At 42.3% G+C, this 16,016-nt stretch overlaps 1 protein-coding gene across 1 annotated transcript in view; it reads left to right on the top strand.

The window, feature by feature from the left end:
• Positions 1 to 9,487: 9,487 nt before the first annotated feature.
• Positions 9,488 to 16,016, top strand: part of PARVA (parvin alpha) — a gene marked incomplete at both ends in the record, with an annotated part of 60,379 nt that continues 53,850 nt past the window's right edge. Inside the window, one exon of the mRNA XM_080619583.1 lies at positions 9,488 to 9,623. Coding sequence (XP_080475709.1) covers positions 9,488 to 9,623 — 136 coding nt within the window. The remainder of the gene's footprint in view (positions 9,624 to 16,016) is intronic.

Genomic DNA, 16,016 nt, shown 5'->3' with positions numbered 1-16,016 from the left:
CTGAGAAGCATGGTGACATCATTTAGTATTTTTGAGACAACATTACCTTCCATCTGTTTATCTGAATCTGTATGTGGTTTTGTTAATATTTTGGCACAGCCAAACCATGGTGAACTATTTAAAGGTCAGAAAGCAAGCATCACATATGAAAACAAGGTTAGTTTGTATTTCTGGTGGAGGAAGTGTCATTTGATTAATAACTACATATAAGCACTCATTAAAACTACTGTAAATGCAGTATCAGAAATTAATTTTCCAGGTATTTGCAAGTTTTAGTGCACTGTGTATTTTTGAACTAGAAGTTAAAGCAATATTAAATCCCTATGTTTTGTAGAATGGTAAGGGATTATCAAAGGGGTCACTACCCTTAAAACTGTTAAATGCTCAAAAAAAGCTTTTGTATGTCACAGATTAAGGACTTTAAAATATGCTAAATGATAATTTAAAACTAATAATCCAAACCCAATTAGTATTTGTAGGGTAGGCTTTACAATGGCTTGATAAAATACATCTCACATAGTATCATAGGGTGTGATGAGTTAAAGATCTCCCTGAGAATAATTCTTCAAAAGGATTGCAAAAAAAAGTGTTGATTTTTTTAATGTCAACACCTGATAGAAAATATTGTGGGTATATTTACCCTACATTTATCTTGCTGCTTAAGAACATACGCATGTTTTTTGCTTAAAGGAAGTATCTCCTGTCTTCTCTGCATATGTATTTGTAGATATTGGGAAAGCATATGTGCAGGTTCGCTTTAGTATTCGGTGTAATTCAAGTACTTCGTTAAATCTGAGATAATTCTGCAATTTAAGATTGGCAGTATGCCCAACTATATGTATGATGCACTAGATTTTCAAAGTGAAAAAAACAAGGAGAAACTTAGACTTTCTTTTTGAATATCACTTTACCTCATGCACTGAGAAGATTTGATATTCTCGTTCTTTCATGAATGGTGCTTATTTGCAGCAGTTGCCCATGGTACAGCCAAAACTAGAAGCATTCCTGTTACAAAAGCTTTAAGCTAAAAAACCTCTTGGGAAGTATTTGTAGGGTAACAGACACACTGGATCCTGTCACAACAATTTATGAATTATCTTAAGTTTTTGATGTATTGTAAGAAATTTAAAATACCCTTTCTAAAGATACAAGCAAGATTTTACTATCGACCACAGAAAAACAATATACCTCTATTAGTGCAAGGAATATACGACTGTTCCTCAATATTTATGTATTTATATTTATTTATTAGACTGTTTAAAGAGGGTAAGAGTGTCTGGTTACATTTTACAGTTTCGATGTTGCCTCTGATCTTGATACATAGATACGTATTTCTAACAGCTATGTATAGGTAACGGTGTGCATTGTAGAGTAGACAGCTTTATCCATTTGGTAAATAATTAGCAAAAAAATATGAGTTAAGATTTTAAAAAGATGTTCTCAGTTACCATACTTGAAGGGATACCATTAAAGCATGGCATGTAGGGCTTTAATAGTAAAATTTGTCTTTCAGCACAGTGGAAATACAAAGCAGAATCCTTAAATGTGTTCCAAAATTACCATCAGACTGTTGGTTTTTTTTTCCTCTGTCATTCATAAGCTAAGCATACCTGATCTTCAGGTTACATTTTTATTGAGATGGATTGCAGCAATTGATTTTTAAATTAACTCTATTACTTAAGATTGACACAAAGTAGGAGCAGGCAGAGCAGTAATAAGTATCTTAATTTTCTCTGTTGAGGTCTGCTTGTATTTCCAGTTTTGTGGAGAAAATTTCTGGATTTTATCACTGTTCCCAGAAGCCTCATGTAATCAGGTAGAATAAGACTGTCTGGATGGAACATTGTCAGTTCGCTGTAGAAGGTGGAGAGCCATAATGCTTTCAAGGCATTTAAGGGAAAAAAAAAAAAAAAGCAAGCAAACTTCTTGATGCTTTGCACAGAAGGGGAATTCAGCAGAAACCTCCAGCTATATCAGTCAAAGATTGGTTTTCTTCACCTCGCTTTTACAAACTAAAAATTCCATTCACCTTAGTGCTGCTGCCATAAAAAGAGGAAGAGGAAGGGAATAATTAGAGAAATATGATTGCTCTCCTCTACCAAAGTCCAGCCTGCTCACTCTAGGGAGGTGCACATGCTGCAATCAGTCAGGTTCAGGTTGCTCTGCATTGTATCTAAGCCCTGAGATTTCAGTTTACAGCAGATACTTGTTTGGCTATAAAACCAAATACAAAAAAGTGCTTTCCTTTTAGCTCCAAAGATTTGAGTTCTTGGGAATATTAGAGTCAACAGAAGCTGAGGGCCATCAGCATTTTATGGGCCTCAAGTATACTCTTTGCTAAAAAGATTCTTTTCTGGATGCCATGTGGTCATAAACATGTGTCACCCAAAACCGTGTGTGTGCTCTTTGGCGGAATAAACCTGTCAGGCAACTCTTACCCTGCCTGATAGGAAGTACTTCACAAGATTAGATCCAGAAATAAACTGTTCAAGTGATTTAGAAAAACAATAAGCTCTTAAGTCTTTTAAAGCAGGTCTTCATATACTATGAGAGTAGAGAAGCAGGTTAAAAAAGAGAAGCTATGTGCACTGTTCACAGGTCAATTTAATATGGTTGGCTTGTATTAGAAATGTATTTAAACGTTGGTTTGGTTATGAGTCTTCTTGCTGCTCAATCTTTTCTGTAAATTGACTTGTTAACCTGTAATAGATTTGTTCATTTTTAAGTCCTTAGCGCTGTCATTTTTTGGTATAATGTGATGTGCTGGAACGTATTGAGTATGTGTAAATGGACTAGATGTGAACAATTTTCTACCTGAAAAAATAAAATTATCTCACTCTCTGAAGTCCCTGAATCATTTCCATAGCAATTTTTCTCCACTGATATCTACAATGTAATAGTGTGTGTCTAGGAAAGATCCATAGGTAAGAAATAATATCAGATTCTTAATTCCTATACTGCTAAGTAGATCATACCATCTTGCAATTCACAGATTCATGTTATAGTTTAGGAATAATGACACCCTGAAGATAGCCAGCATTTGGCTGTACCTTTAGCGCAAGAGGTTACGAACTCCATACGGTCAAAAACTTCCTCACATTCTTACACAGGGATTCACAACCTAATTTCCTTAGGCATAACATGCAAATTAAAACAGCTCCTTGAAGACTTGAAGGAAGTGCCACTGTGTGGATCACTAAGAATTGGTGATCAAAACCTTAATTGCCAGTTTACATCTTCCACTGAATCTACCTCTGTCAGGTCACCTCATTTTCTTGCTTTCTACCAGCCTTACAGAGCAAAACAATGTGCTGCTTGAGATAAGGGAAGTGGATAAGCAAGAATTGGGTCTTATGTTAGTGCCTGTACCATTGTCCCTTGCTCAGTGATTCTGAACTTACCCTCATTCTCATATTCAGAGGACATATGGATGGCTGCTTCTCTGCAAAGTAACTTCTGGTGTCTTTGAACTGAGGTTTCTCTTCTACTGTCTCATCCTTTTCCTTCTATCTTGTGTGTCCCAGAGGCAGATATGGTGGTGACTCATCTGATAATACCACACATAAGTTTTAGGATGGCACAGGAATTACCTGTCTTCTAGGTTTATTAGAAGTAATATGTAGAACTTTAATCCATGTTCAAAACCTTGCAGCCATGTTGATTTCTCAACCAGCTGATCAACAGCTGGAGAACTTGAATTGTCCTGGAGTAATATGCGGGTAGAAGTGCCACCACAGGAATTTACTAAGGCTCCATTCCTATTAACAGCATGCACACACACCCCCTTGTCCCTTCTTCAAAAATCATAGGTCTAAAAATCAATTGGACAAGAAGTTCAGGAAAAAGGTTTTGTAAGCCATTATTTGAAAATGGCCATCATATTTGAAAACTCATGGCAGTCAGGTGAAGTTCCCGATGACTGGAAAAAGGGAAATATAACCCCCATTTTCAAGAAGGGGAAAATGGATGACCCAGGGAATTACAGACCAGTCAGTCTCACCTCTGTGCCTGGCAAACTCTTGGAGCAGATTCTCCTGGAGGGCATGCTAAGGCACATGAAAAACAAGGAGGTGGTTGGTGACAGCCAGCATGGCTTCACTAAGGGGAAATCCTGCCTGACCAATTTGATGACCTTCTATGATGGGGCTACGGAACTGATGGACAGGGGTAGAGCAGTTGATGTCATCTACCTGGACTTGTGCAAAGCCTTCGACACTGTCCCACACAACATCCTTGTCTCTAAATTGGAGAGACATCAATTTGATGGGTGGACCACTCGGTGGATAAAGAACTGGCTGGATGGCCACACACAAAGAGTTGTGGTCAATGGCTCGATGTCCAGCTGGAGACCAGTAACGAGTGGTGTCCCTCAGGGATAGGTGTTGGGACCGGTCTTGTTCAACATCTTTGTCAGTGACAGGGGCAGTGGGATTGAGTGCGCCCTCAGCAAGTTTGCTGATGACACCAAGCTGTGAGGTTCGGTTGATACACTGGAGGGAAGGGATGCCATCCAGAGGGACCTTGACACGCTTGTGAGGTGGGCTGATGCCAACCTCATGAAGTTTAACCATGCCAAGTGCAAGGTCCTACACCTGGGTCGGAGCAATCCCAGGCACAGCTACAGGTTGGGCAGAGAAGAGATTCAGAGCAGCCCTGCAGAGAAGGACTTGGGGGTGTTGGTCGATGAAAAAATGAACATGAGGCGGCTTCAGTGTGCGCTCGCAGCCCAGAAAGCCAACCGTATCCTGGGCTGCATCAAAAGGAGCGTGACCAGCAGGTCGAAGGAGGTGATCCTGCCCCTCTACTCTGCTCTCGTGAGACCTCACTTGGAGTATTGTGTGCAGTTCTGGTGTCCTCAACATAAAAAGGACATGGAACTGTTGGAACAAGTGCAGAGGAGGGCCACGAGGATGATCAGGGGACTGGAGCACCTCCCGTATGAAGAGAGGCTGAGAAAGTTGGGGCTGTTCAGCCTGGAGAAGAGAAGGCTGCGTGGAGACCTCATAGCAGCCTTCCAGTATCTGAAGGGCGCCTATAAGGATGCTGGGGATGGACTCTTCATTAGGGACTGTAGTGACAGGACAAGGGGTAATGGGTTCAAACTTAAACAGGGGAAGTTTAGATTGGATCTAAGGAAGAAATTCTTTACTGAGAGGGTGGTGAGGCACTGGAATGAGTTGCCCAGGGAGGTTGTGAATGCTCCATCCCTGGCAGTGTTCAAGGCCAGGTTGGACAGAGCCTTGGGTGACCTGGTTTAGTGTGAGGTGTCCCGGACCATGGTGGGGGGGCTGGAACTAGATGATCTTAAGGTCCTTTCCAACCCTAACTATTCTATGATTCTATGATTTTGATTCAAGATCACTCCATCTGCTCCCAAGGTAAAGGAATGCCTCAGTGATTTTTAGGGTATTTGGTCAGGTTTCTCTGGGCACAGGCAAAAAGCTTTGAGATCTTGTGCTTTGAAACTACTTCTTTTTAGCCAAACGCATATCTGATTTCAACTAAGAAGTTTGCTTTAGTTTAGCAGTCTCTTTCCAGTAACAGGATGTGGCTTGGCAGATTGGAGATTCTGTATACCTTTTAAGACTTTCCTACTGTTAAGATCTAAAGGTGTCCCTGCTGGGTTTTGCATGGGCTGTACAGTTTTTGCATAGCTGGGCATGATGGGTTTGCCATGTTAGCATGCAAATACTATGCCTGCAGTTTTCATGGCTGCCATGTCTCATGGAGCTAGATCCTGACAAATACTTAGAGATAAGTAAGGTATTTGCCAGATTTCACCTAAATATCTTTGCCTAATATTTAGGACCAAATTATGGTTTCTTCTGTTGTTTCTAAAGAACTACAAAAAGAGACCTGGTGGCCCTGTGTGCCAGCAGTGTGCTTGCTAATGTATATGTTCATGTAACAAATGATGTGCAAACTTGCAGGCACAAGTGAAAACCCACTTTCTTTCATTTGAAACTTCCCAAAATAACATGCATATAGTCACAGAGATTCAGTATCTTTTATCGTTCAGCCACGTGAAGAGGAGCTTGCCTTCCTGGTGAAGTTCAAAATCGTTGTCCTTCAGGACAGGACTGGAGGTAGTTCACACTTCCCAGCCTCCTGGTATGCCAGCACTGGCCACAGCCTTGCCCCACCTGAGGGAGCAGGTGCCTGGCATGTCTTGCTCATGGACAGTTGCAGGAGTGCTAGGTCCTGCCAGAGCTCTTATCTCCAGGTATTTTGGGGCACTCTCAGGAAAATCCCAAGCAAGAAACTTCCTCAAAGCAATCTGTATGGAAATGCTTTCTTTTCTAAGCGGGCTCCTTTAATGTCCTGTTAACTATTACTCAAGGTGGGGCAAGCACGTTCAGCAGTTAACCACACAGAATTGGCAGATCAGTAGAAGGGTGACTGCAAGTACTTAGAAAAATAAAAAGGGTATACTTTGGTCTAGTTCTCTTCTTCCTGAACCCAGTGAAGGGTGTTGCTGTATTAACCACAGCAACAGCAGTAGGTTGATAGAGCATTTTTGAAAATACTGCTGCCATTCTTTAAATGACCAAGTGGTCAAAAGCTACAGCAGAGGTACACCTAGGAAAAATGTTAGGAGAAAACTCTAAGGAAAATGAATAATTTATTGTTCAGCCTTAATCAGTGTGGCTTCTGCACTGCACTTTCTCACTAGACTAGCCTAGCCTCGCCTACCGTTAGTATACGTACCCTGCCTCTTCTGTCTAATTTGAACAGTTTGTGATCATTCTGAGTCCTGTATTACAAGAAATAAAAACCAGGTGTGCATGGAGAGATATGCAGGTGAGTAAGATGTGGATTTAGCTTTCTCTTTATAGCTTGGCAAAAGTGATCAGGATACAATTAATTTGAGCTACTGGTTGGCTCATCTGTAAGAACAAGGCACTGACAGGGAGCACAGCGAGAGCTCTTATGGTCTGCTCCAGACTTCTATATGTCAGATGCAGTGAGGCCAGCCTGAACAGCAGCCTGCTGAGTACTGCGTCCTGTGCGTGGAATCACAGAGCATCATCAGGAAACTGTTCAATTATAAAATATAAAGCAGAACAAAAAACATTCCTGTATGTGCCATAAGATAGAAATTGTGCATATCTATGAGCCCTTTTGTACTGAATGCAATTTAAAGGTCATATGTCTATATATGTTCCCAGATCAAAAGAAAAAGGTGTAACATATGTAGTTTTAAATTTAAGAGATGGGAGAAAAAAAATGTTGTTACTATCCTTGAAAAAAACATCCTAAGTGGAAAAACACTGCAATAATGTTATACCCAAAGAACTCCAAAAAAATTCTGAAAAACCCAAACATAAAAAAAAAAAAAATCAGTAAACTTCAGTGTCTGTTACTTTAGCATTATTACGTAAAACACACAGTATTTGCATTTCCAGATCGGATAAAGTTGATTTTAAACACTTTAATTTAAAAATTACTTTCTCCTTGTGATGTGAAACACCATAACACATGAGGCTATTAAATAAGTTATATTGCATTTGTTATTTATTTACACATGCTGAGTTTAGTGAAATAGGAAAGAAAGATGTTGGATCTTTTTGGCTGTCTCGTGTGAGTCTTGGCAAATGCATGTTGAATCCTGACTTTCCCATACTGAGCAACCCAGCACCCGTTACTGTTTGTGAGGTATATGGCTTGTTCTTTCTGTCTTAAACACAACCATAGTGGTACAAAGGCAAGCATACTTGTGCTCGCCAAAATGCCGTCTCTTCTGCTGTGCCCACAAAATCCTATATTGACATCTGTGTATTGTCATTTGGATCCAAATGGAGATTTAGTGGAGTCATTGCGCTGTTTGTAAATGCCACAGATTCACACACATGCAAAAAAAGGGCTTGATGTGTTTATTTCTCCTTCTTTTGAAATAATATTTTATTATGTTCTTAAAAATGTTCCAAAACAGTTCATTTCCTAATCCATATGCTGTGTGAGTTGCACTTCTGTAAAAAGAGAATAATGTGTGAAATTTGGACTGTTCTATAGACAAACAGCTCTGAGACACAATTGGTGCTAGGAGCCAGAGAGCAAACCTAAGTAAAGGAGAGATTGTGCTAAAGGCTTCGGCTCGTTCCTGCTTTTAACTGATGGCAGTATGGATGAATAACATTTTACTCCAGGGCATGTTCTAACTGCATGCAACAAATACGTATTGAATTCTACCTCTCATCAGCTAACCAATGTTACCGGCTTGTAAAAACATAACAATTATTAGCCGATTTAGAAATATCCTCATGGTAATTTCATTTCACTTATTACGCCTAATGGATAGCTAGATATTTGCATGAAGTGTGTGTGGCTTTTTGCCTGAATTGTTAATCAAGTGATTAAGTGGTAAGTGAAAGTAGTGTATCCAGATGACATTAATGCTGTTCCAGTCCTGCATGCCTCCTGAACCAGTCACAGCAAATTACCTATCTTAAACATACTTCTCTCCTAAGCTACTCATCTGCAAATCAAAGCAGCATTGGTATAGGCAATCTATCATGCTAGGGCACCTTTCTTTACTGCTGGCTTTTATACTGGTCTGACTACAACAGCTGGTTTCTTTTGTAGAAGTGGATATGACGATGCCCACCACCTATGACCACAGATAGAGCTGACACCTTCAGGCAGAAGAGCTTCTTTGGCTCAAGACTGAAATGTATGTAGTAAGCTTCAACTTTTAACTTGCACACAACTATTTAGTGACACTTTATTACTTCATTAGTTATTTTCTGTTGGTGCTGGCCCCAGGGCGTAGGAACACCTGCCAGCAGCTGTGACCTTTCATCCTTCCAGAGCCTTCACTTACGATAGTAGTGGATGACTTGAGCTGTCTGAGCCCTGGTCCTGCCCATCTATACTATATATATGTTTAACTTCTGGCATCCCTGTTAACTGGCATTGTCATGTTTATGGTCACATATATTGGTGCCTTTGACTAACCAGCCTGAGTTACTGTCTGGTTCCAGGGCAAGCTGGGGTAAGGGTGGACGGACCACGGGATGAGGCATTGTCCTGAGGCTCAGTGTATGGTACAGCAGGCCCACAAAAAGCTGCGGCTGTCTCAGCTGGGAGGGGAGTGTGGCCTCCATAGCATACTGAGGCTGCGGCTCCCGCGGGCAAGTGAAGCGAGGTCCTCGGCCCGTGGCTGAGCCACCTGAGGGGGCAGGTAGGGGCTGCCATTGGGCTGAGGAGGGGGGGCCGTTGGGCTGAGGGGAGTCGGGGGATTTGGCCGGGCTGCGGGCTGAGGAGGGGGCCGGAGGAGGGAGCCGTGTTGAGGGGAGCGGGACCTCCCCGGCGGGCGCCGGGAGGGCGGGCGGGAGGGAGGGAAGGAGCGGGAGAGCCGGGAGAGCAGAGCAGGAGCTGCCTCAAATGCTTGAAATAATTCCGCTTCCGTTCAGAGCCGGGAACAGCCTCCCACGGCATCGGGGCCTCGGACCCGTCTTCTTCATCCCCGAGTGCCGGCTGGGCCATCATGGCAACCTCCCCTCAGAAGTCCCCTTCTTCCCCCAAGTCCCCCACCCCTAAATCTCCCCAGTCGAGAAAGAAAGATGACTCCTTTCTCGGCAAGCTCGGCGGCACGCTGGCGAGGAGGAAAAAAGCCAAAGAAGGTAAAAATCACAGGTTTGCACGTTTCCTGGGAGTTACCTTAAAATATGGGGGAGGGGGGGAGGAAAAGACTCTGGGGAGCGGGAGGAAGGGGCTGACTGGGGAAGGACGCGTGGAGCGGGGTGGGCAGGCGAGCGGCGAGGGAGGAGCGCGCCGTCTCCCTGCGGCTTCGCCGGCTGCGGGCGGGGGCTGCGGCGCCGCTCCCCGGTGCTGCTCCGCGGCGCTGCTCCGCCATGCCAGCACGTCACGGCCGGGAAACGTGGGAGACACCTCGCTCGACCACCCTCGCCACGGCTTCCGCCGCTGCTGAGCCCCCCGCGCCGGGCGGGTTGTGCGCTTCGGCCGAGGCGGGCCCACTGCACTGCGGGCCGGGAAGCGGCGGGGCGGATGAGCGGTGCCCCCCGTGTGGAGTCAGTGCTGAGCTCGTACCGCCCGACGCGATTGGGACAGGAGGGGCTGGCGTGCCCGGGCTGGAGAAGGGTGGTGTTTTCCCGCCGAGGCTGAAGTGCTTCGGCGGCCTGCGGTCACGTCAGGCCTGCGGGCCCCAGTGCCTCGCAGCGCCGCGGAGTTGGGGAAGGCCCGTGGATTGCCCTCGGCCGCGCCTAGCAGCCGGTCAGGAGCACTTGTCCTTTAAATTGTGGTGCAAACCCCCCAAAACTTGATGCTGAGATCGTCTTTGACTCGTAATGTGTTGCTTTGTATTGGCCTACAGTATGGTCAGTACACACTGCTCTGAGAAACTAGTGTGATGCACAAGACTGATGTAATGTTTGAAACAGGAATCGCTCCTTAGAGGCTTAAAATAGAGTTATTCTTGTAGTAAGCAAGAAACTTTTGCCTCATGTCAATGGACCTTTGGACAACACTAAGCACGTACAACAGTGTGTTTCTTTGTCCATGCATGTGAATTAATATCCACTGTCTATGGAATTTGCCTATTTAAAATCCCATGAGGCAGAGAATTGGAATTTAACCTCACTCACCCATCATTTCTCAGCTGATGTTAATTTAAATATGGTGCAAACAGAGCCAAAGTAATAGTCACTTCAAAATTTTCATTGCTTGCAAATGTGAAGAAGGGGTTTACGCTTGGCAGACTCTTGCTTTTCATATATTTATACATGGGTAAAGAAACCAGGCGCAGTATTTCAGAGTAGCACCAGTGCTGTGGACAACGATGATCTGACTTTGGCAAGTACAGCCCTCATTCTTTAACTATCACATCATCTTTCTGAGATGCATGGTCTTGCTTTTCTATTAAAATACACGTTACACCATTATACCCACGTTATTTGGCTTTTCCTGGTCACTGCACATGGGCCAGAAGTTGATGAAATAGTAAATAATGACAAACTAAACTGGTTTCTCACTTTGTTATATTATTCGGTTAGGGTACTCATGAATATTAGCAGCATTGAAATGGCACCAGTTTTCTGTGGTGACTATATTGTAGGTTTATTCAGGAATATTTAATTTTGCCTATTTGTAGTGATTCGGAGAAAACTCCAGGAACTCGCCAACGAAGTTTTAAGTTGAGAAGCAGGGAGACACAGAGGATAGCTCCTCCAAGTGTGTCTCTCCCAAGCATCAACCAGGCTGTGATTATATTGTCCTTAAACATACATATTCATTAGATTACATACATTACATCATACTTTTTAGAGAATGCCTCCTGTATGCATACAAAAATGTGGTAGTGGGCTTTCGGACCCCTGGTGGTTATTTCTTCATCTCTTTGTTTTAGGATTGTTGCCATATCAGTAACCTCCAGGTGGTTCTGACAAAGCTTATTTTAGTAATTTCCTTTTCTGTATAGTTGCTAACAAAGCCTAACGTTCTTGAGGTTACTTATTTACAACCCTATTCTTCAATCAACCCCATTCTTCAATAGATTTAGTATGCCCAATGTAATTTTTAAACCATGCTGTTTTCCTCAGTGACAGATGTTATTAAGTCACAAATCTCCAGGAAACTGTTAGAGTAAAAGTAACTGTTAGTTACTTTTGAAACAATGAAAATAACTTATGAAATGAAAAGTAACTGTTAGTTACTTTTATCCAAAATTTTGTAATCTTTCAAAAAGCTGTATTCTGTGAAATAATATTTCTTCGTGTTACTTCCATATCTGTATTTATTGACTACCACCTGTACCTGCCATTTCATTGTCTCATCATGCTGATATTTACCCTTTTGAAATTTTGGAACAACGTTAGTGTTGTCCTGGTCCTTTGTGTTTCCCAGTTTTATAAAGTCTATTTAGAAATGACAGTGGTTTGGTTTGGAGATTTTTAATTTTTTTTTAACTTTGTAACAAGTTTGTTATATGCTGATGGAAGAAAAAGTATTTTATTCACCTTAACATCCTTCTGCATGTGTTTGTCACATTTCTTTAGTGGAAGCACATATAGAGGTTAGGATTAGGGTTTCTCTAATGAGAAAATGATAATCCTAGAATATTTGATGACCTGTGTACAATTGAACTGTTGCATGCCAAAATTAGTTGTAGTTTAAAGTAAGATTCCATCCCTTCCATTCCTGAAAAGCATTCAAAGACTGGGCCACCCCATTTATGCTGCTGGAAGATTCCAGCCCTGATCTAGCAGGAGTTAATGTGCATGCTGACCTCATTTGTATTAGCAAAACTCAACCACAAATTAAATTAATTTGTAAGCTCCATAGAGTAGTCTGCATTGTGTATTAAACATATTTTTATACAAGTGCAAGGAGAGAACAGAATGACATCTTTTTTTAGATGTAGGGGGGTGTGTTGTGTTATCTGATGAATTTTTCATGGTGGGTTCACTAAGGTCATGCGTGATTATCCTCCTTGAATTTTCCTGGCCTGGCAATTATAGACACAGAAATGTCACTCCTCCTAATAGCTTACCTTAGTGGGGAATCTTAAGAATTGGCCTCTGACGTACTAATAAATCTGACACATGTGGGAACGGAGAGCGAAGTTCAGAACTGCTTAAATTGCATAGGAGCAGATGGGAAGCGGCTTGGACCCATGAATTTGGTAGACAACTGTTGTACAGGTTCAGTCAGTTTTCCAGTTGATATGACATCAATTTCAGTAATTTGACTGCACTTATGCCTGGTTTATTTGGTGTTGATGGGCAGGAGGAGGAATGAGTTTTCTTTTAGCTTCCACTTAGGATATTTCTTCTTTTCCTTTTGTTTGTCTTGTTTTGATTTAATTTTGGTATGCGAGGTCACAGTCGGCTGTATTCTCTGTATGCCAAAGGAAGAGTATGTTAACAGTGTAAAATATTATAGATTCTGCTACTTCTTGATAATAACCTTACATTTCTCAATCTTTGCTTTGTTGCCATCATGCATTTCACAGAATAAGATGAAATTACTACAAATGAAAAATACAAATTAAGAATAAGTGTAGGGTTATGAGAGCTTTTCAGGTGTTTTAAGTAAAATTCTTGTCTTTCTGTAATCCATGACTAAAAGCTTTGCTGTGTGACTTACCAACTGAGACATCATTCCTTGGTCTGGCTAGGGGCATTCTACTCTGAAAGAAATGTATTTCTTGGTGTACAAGAAGTGTTCTGCTGAATTTTAATTGACATATTTGAATAGTTTTCTTTGGACCTGGTTCCGTAATTTCTTTTTGAGTAATGCACTACTGGTGCAAAGGGCTATTTTTTCATGCCAGTAGACTTTCTTGCTTGTCTGTTTCTCATATGAGAGGTTCTAGACTAGCTTAAATGCGTTGCAGGCTTTTTCTTTTCTACTGCTCTACCTGATGCTGTATTTAAAATGCAGACGAAGCTGAAAGCAGAACTGATACATGTCTTACCATTGTATTTGCTAATACGTAGTGCAAACAATGAAAATGGGCTACTGAGTGCTAATTTCATACTGGTGCTTTGAAGAGAGTGTATAGTGTGTTCTATGGAAAGGAAATGGCACAGGAAGGGCGTCATAGTCACTGTTACATCAGTACTTTAGAGTTTCTCTCTTTTCCTGCAGTGTATCTAGACCTTCGTGTGCTATCAGAATCACTGAACAGCTAGTTTTGATGTCTGACATAATATGCTTTGCCTCCAACCTCAGCGCATAGTGACTGAAATGTGCTTGCGGACTTTCCTCTGTATCCTGTATTGCTTATTGCCGTGTCCTGCCACAGGCGCATCATAGGCAGCTGCGTAAGCTGTTGCTGAACAAAACCTGTTAATACCACCACTGAAGTAATTATTGCCTTGGAGCAAGTTATGTTCTCTGTTCAGTAGGTAAAATACTTCTGTTAAGTGGAGGAACATGGAAAGTGAAAAGAAAAGGAAGGGGAAGGCTCACAGGCTTTGTTTGTTGTCATTTCATTGTTGTGAGCCTTCTGAGCATATCTACAGTGTATTAAAGGAAAATAAACTACCCGAGCCATGCTGCGCTGGGTTTGTGCAGGTGAAAGAGTAACTGCTGTAGCCTTTGATAGCTTTTGGATCTTTCTCCCTGCCTCTGTCTTCTCTTTTGACAAGTGTTGCTCTCTGCAATAATCAGAAACTGATAAGCACTGTTAGCTGTTATCTCTAAGACACTGTTAAGGATGTGTTGTTTATATGTGGCTAAACAGACGGTCAGTGCTAGGCACTGTACTTTCACAAACAGTGTGAAGAGTCCCTGCATGCAGTAACTGCAACCTAGACCTCTTTATCCATACATCTTGCATTCTTTTCTGGATTTTTTTCTCCTCTAATCTGCATTTTAACATAATTTCCAGCATTTCAGTTTTGATAGGACTCATGATCTCATTTGGAATTTTAGCTAGTGCATTTTCTCTAGGGTTTTAGTTTAAAGAGGCTTTTCCTTCTTTTTTTCTTTTCAGGTCATTCAGTCTATATCCAGAGGTATCCTGTCATGGTAGAGCTGAGTGTATCAGTTCCTGTTTTATGCGAATGTCTCCTAGCATGTGCAAAACATACATGGAGGAGTTAGCTCATATAGGATTGTAAAACATAGAATACGTAAAATGCACTGGCAGTGTTGAAATGAACACAAAACGCAGCACTGCCAAACTCTTCTCTGCCAAAGAGGAGGCAAAGGCGCCTGTGGTGGGGTCTCACTGGAGACAGGAGGACCCATGCATGCTGTAGGGGATGTGTGTGAAGAGAACATAGAGCAAGGTCCTCCTGCCTGTTCCCACAGGAGCACTTCAGTTGTTAAATACATCTGGTTGCTTTTGAACTAACCAAAGTGACAAAGAATTGTTATTTACCCTCTGTGCATGTTAAGTTCTGAAGCCTATTGCTATACAATGTTTTGGATGCCAGAAATATTTTTTAAGGGGGGATGGGGCTAAAAGTGGGTCCGGGTGGATTCTAGATGAAAAACAAAGTGCCTGCAGCGGCTCACGTGTGAATGAATCATGTAGGCCATCAGAGACATTTCAGATTCAGAAATCATGAAATAACCCTCATGAAGTCCATGGCTATTAGAAAGCTTATACCAAGGGAAAAAATTCTGTTCTTTTGCCTTTCCCTGTTTGTATTGTTAAGTATACATTTCTGCCAGGGGCCGGGACCCTGGTCTTTGAGCTGTGGTTCTGACCCAATGTAGCCATTAATTCTGTTGTTCTCTGACTAACTGCATGTGGGTATAGAGCCACTGAGCGCTGTTTTTGCATTTGACTTCCTAAAGCAGCCTTAAATTACATGGACAAGTCAGCTGCTACAGAAGTATGCCTTTTATTTCCTGTGTTTTTCCCATTTGAGCAGTTTCTTCATTGTTTGAGCATATAGGTTTCATACAGAATAAAACTGAGCATGCGCAAAATGGGTTAAAGAAAGGGAGTGGTGAAGAGGAGCAGAGCAAGCTCTGGCTGCTGAAATCGGTTGCTCTCTGAGGTGCTGCCGGGCTAGGAGGAGGGACTAGGTTGGAGGGCAGGGGTAGGGAGGATGGTTGCCCTTAAGACAGTGTCCATCTTTTCCTCTCCTCTCTTCAGCAGCAGCTGCTCCTCTCTCCTTGTGCTGCATTGGTCATAGTGGTCACTTCTGAGCTCTTTAGGGTCCTGTGAGCTGACATGGATGAAGGTGCTTGGTGGTTTGGCAGTGCTTGTTGCTACAACAGCTGTTCCCTATCTGTGAGGAAGGGGTGGTGGCCACAAGCTGCCAGTTGGATTGTGCTGTCATAGAGACTTGACAAGGTTGGGTTCCAGAGTTCCTGAATAAATATGGTTGGAGGGAACCTCTGGAGATCATCTAATGATTCAGTTGTCTAATGGTTCAGGATCTCAACCGAGGCAAGTGGACTGGTCTGGCTGATGAAGCTCGTACCTCTGGCCAGCATGATGGTACCATGGAAGGAACTAAAAAACAGCTAGAGACCAGCTTAAACTGGTGTACCTTTATTTCAGTTTTGAGGTTTTTTTTGCACCCCAGGTTTAA

This window comes from Psittacula echo, assembly GCF_963264785.1.
Source record: "Psittacula echo genome assembly, chromosome: 5".
Taxonomy (NCBI): domain Eukaryota; kingdom Metazoa; phylum Chordata; class Aves; order Psittaciformes; family Psittacidae; genus Psittacula; species Psittacula echo.
This window is presented reverse-complemented; position numbering and strand designations above follow the sequence as displayed.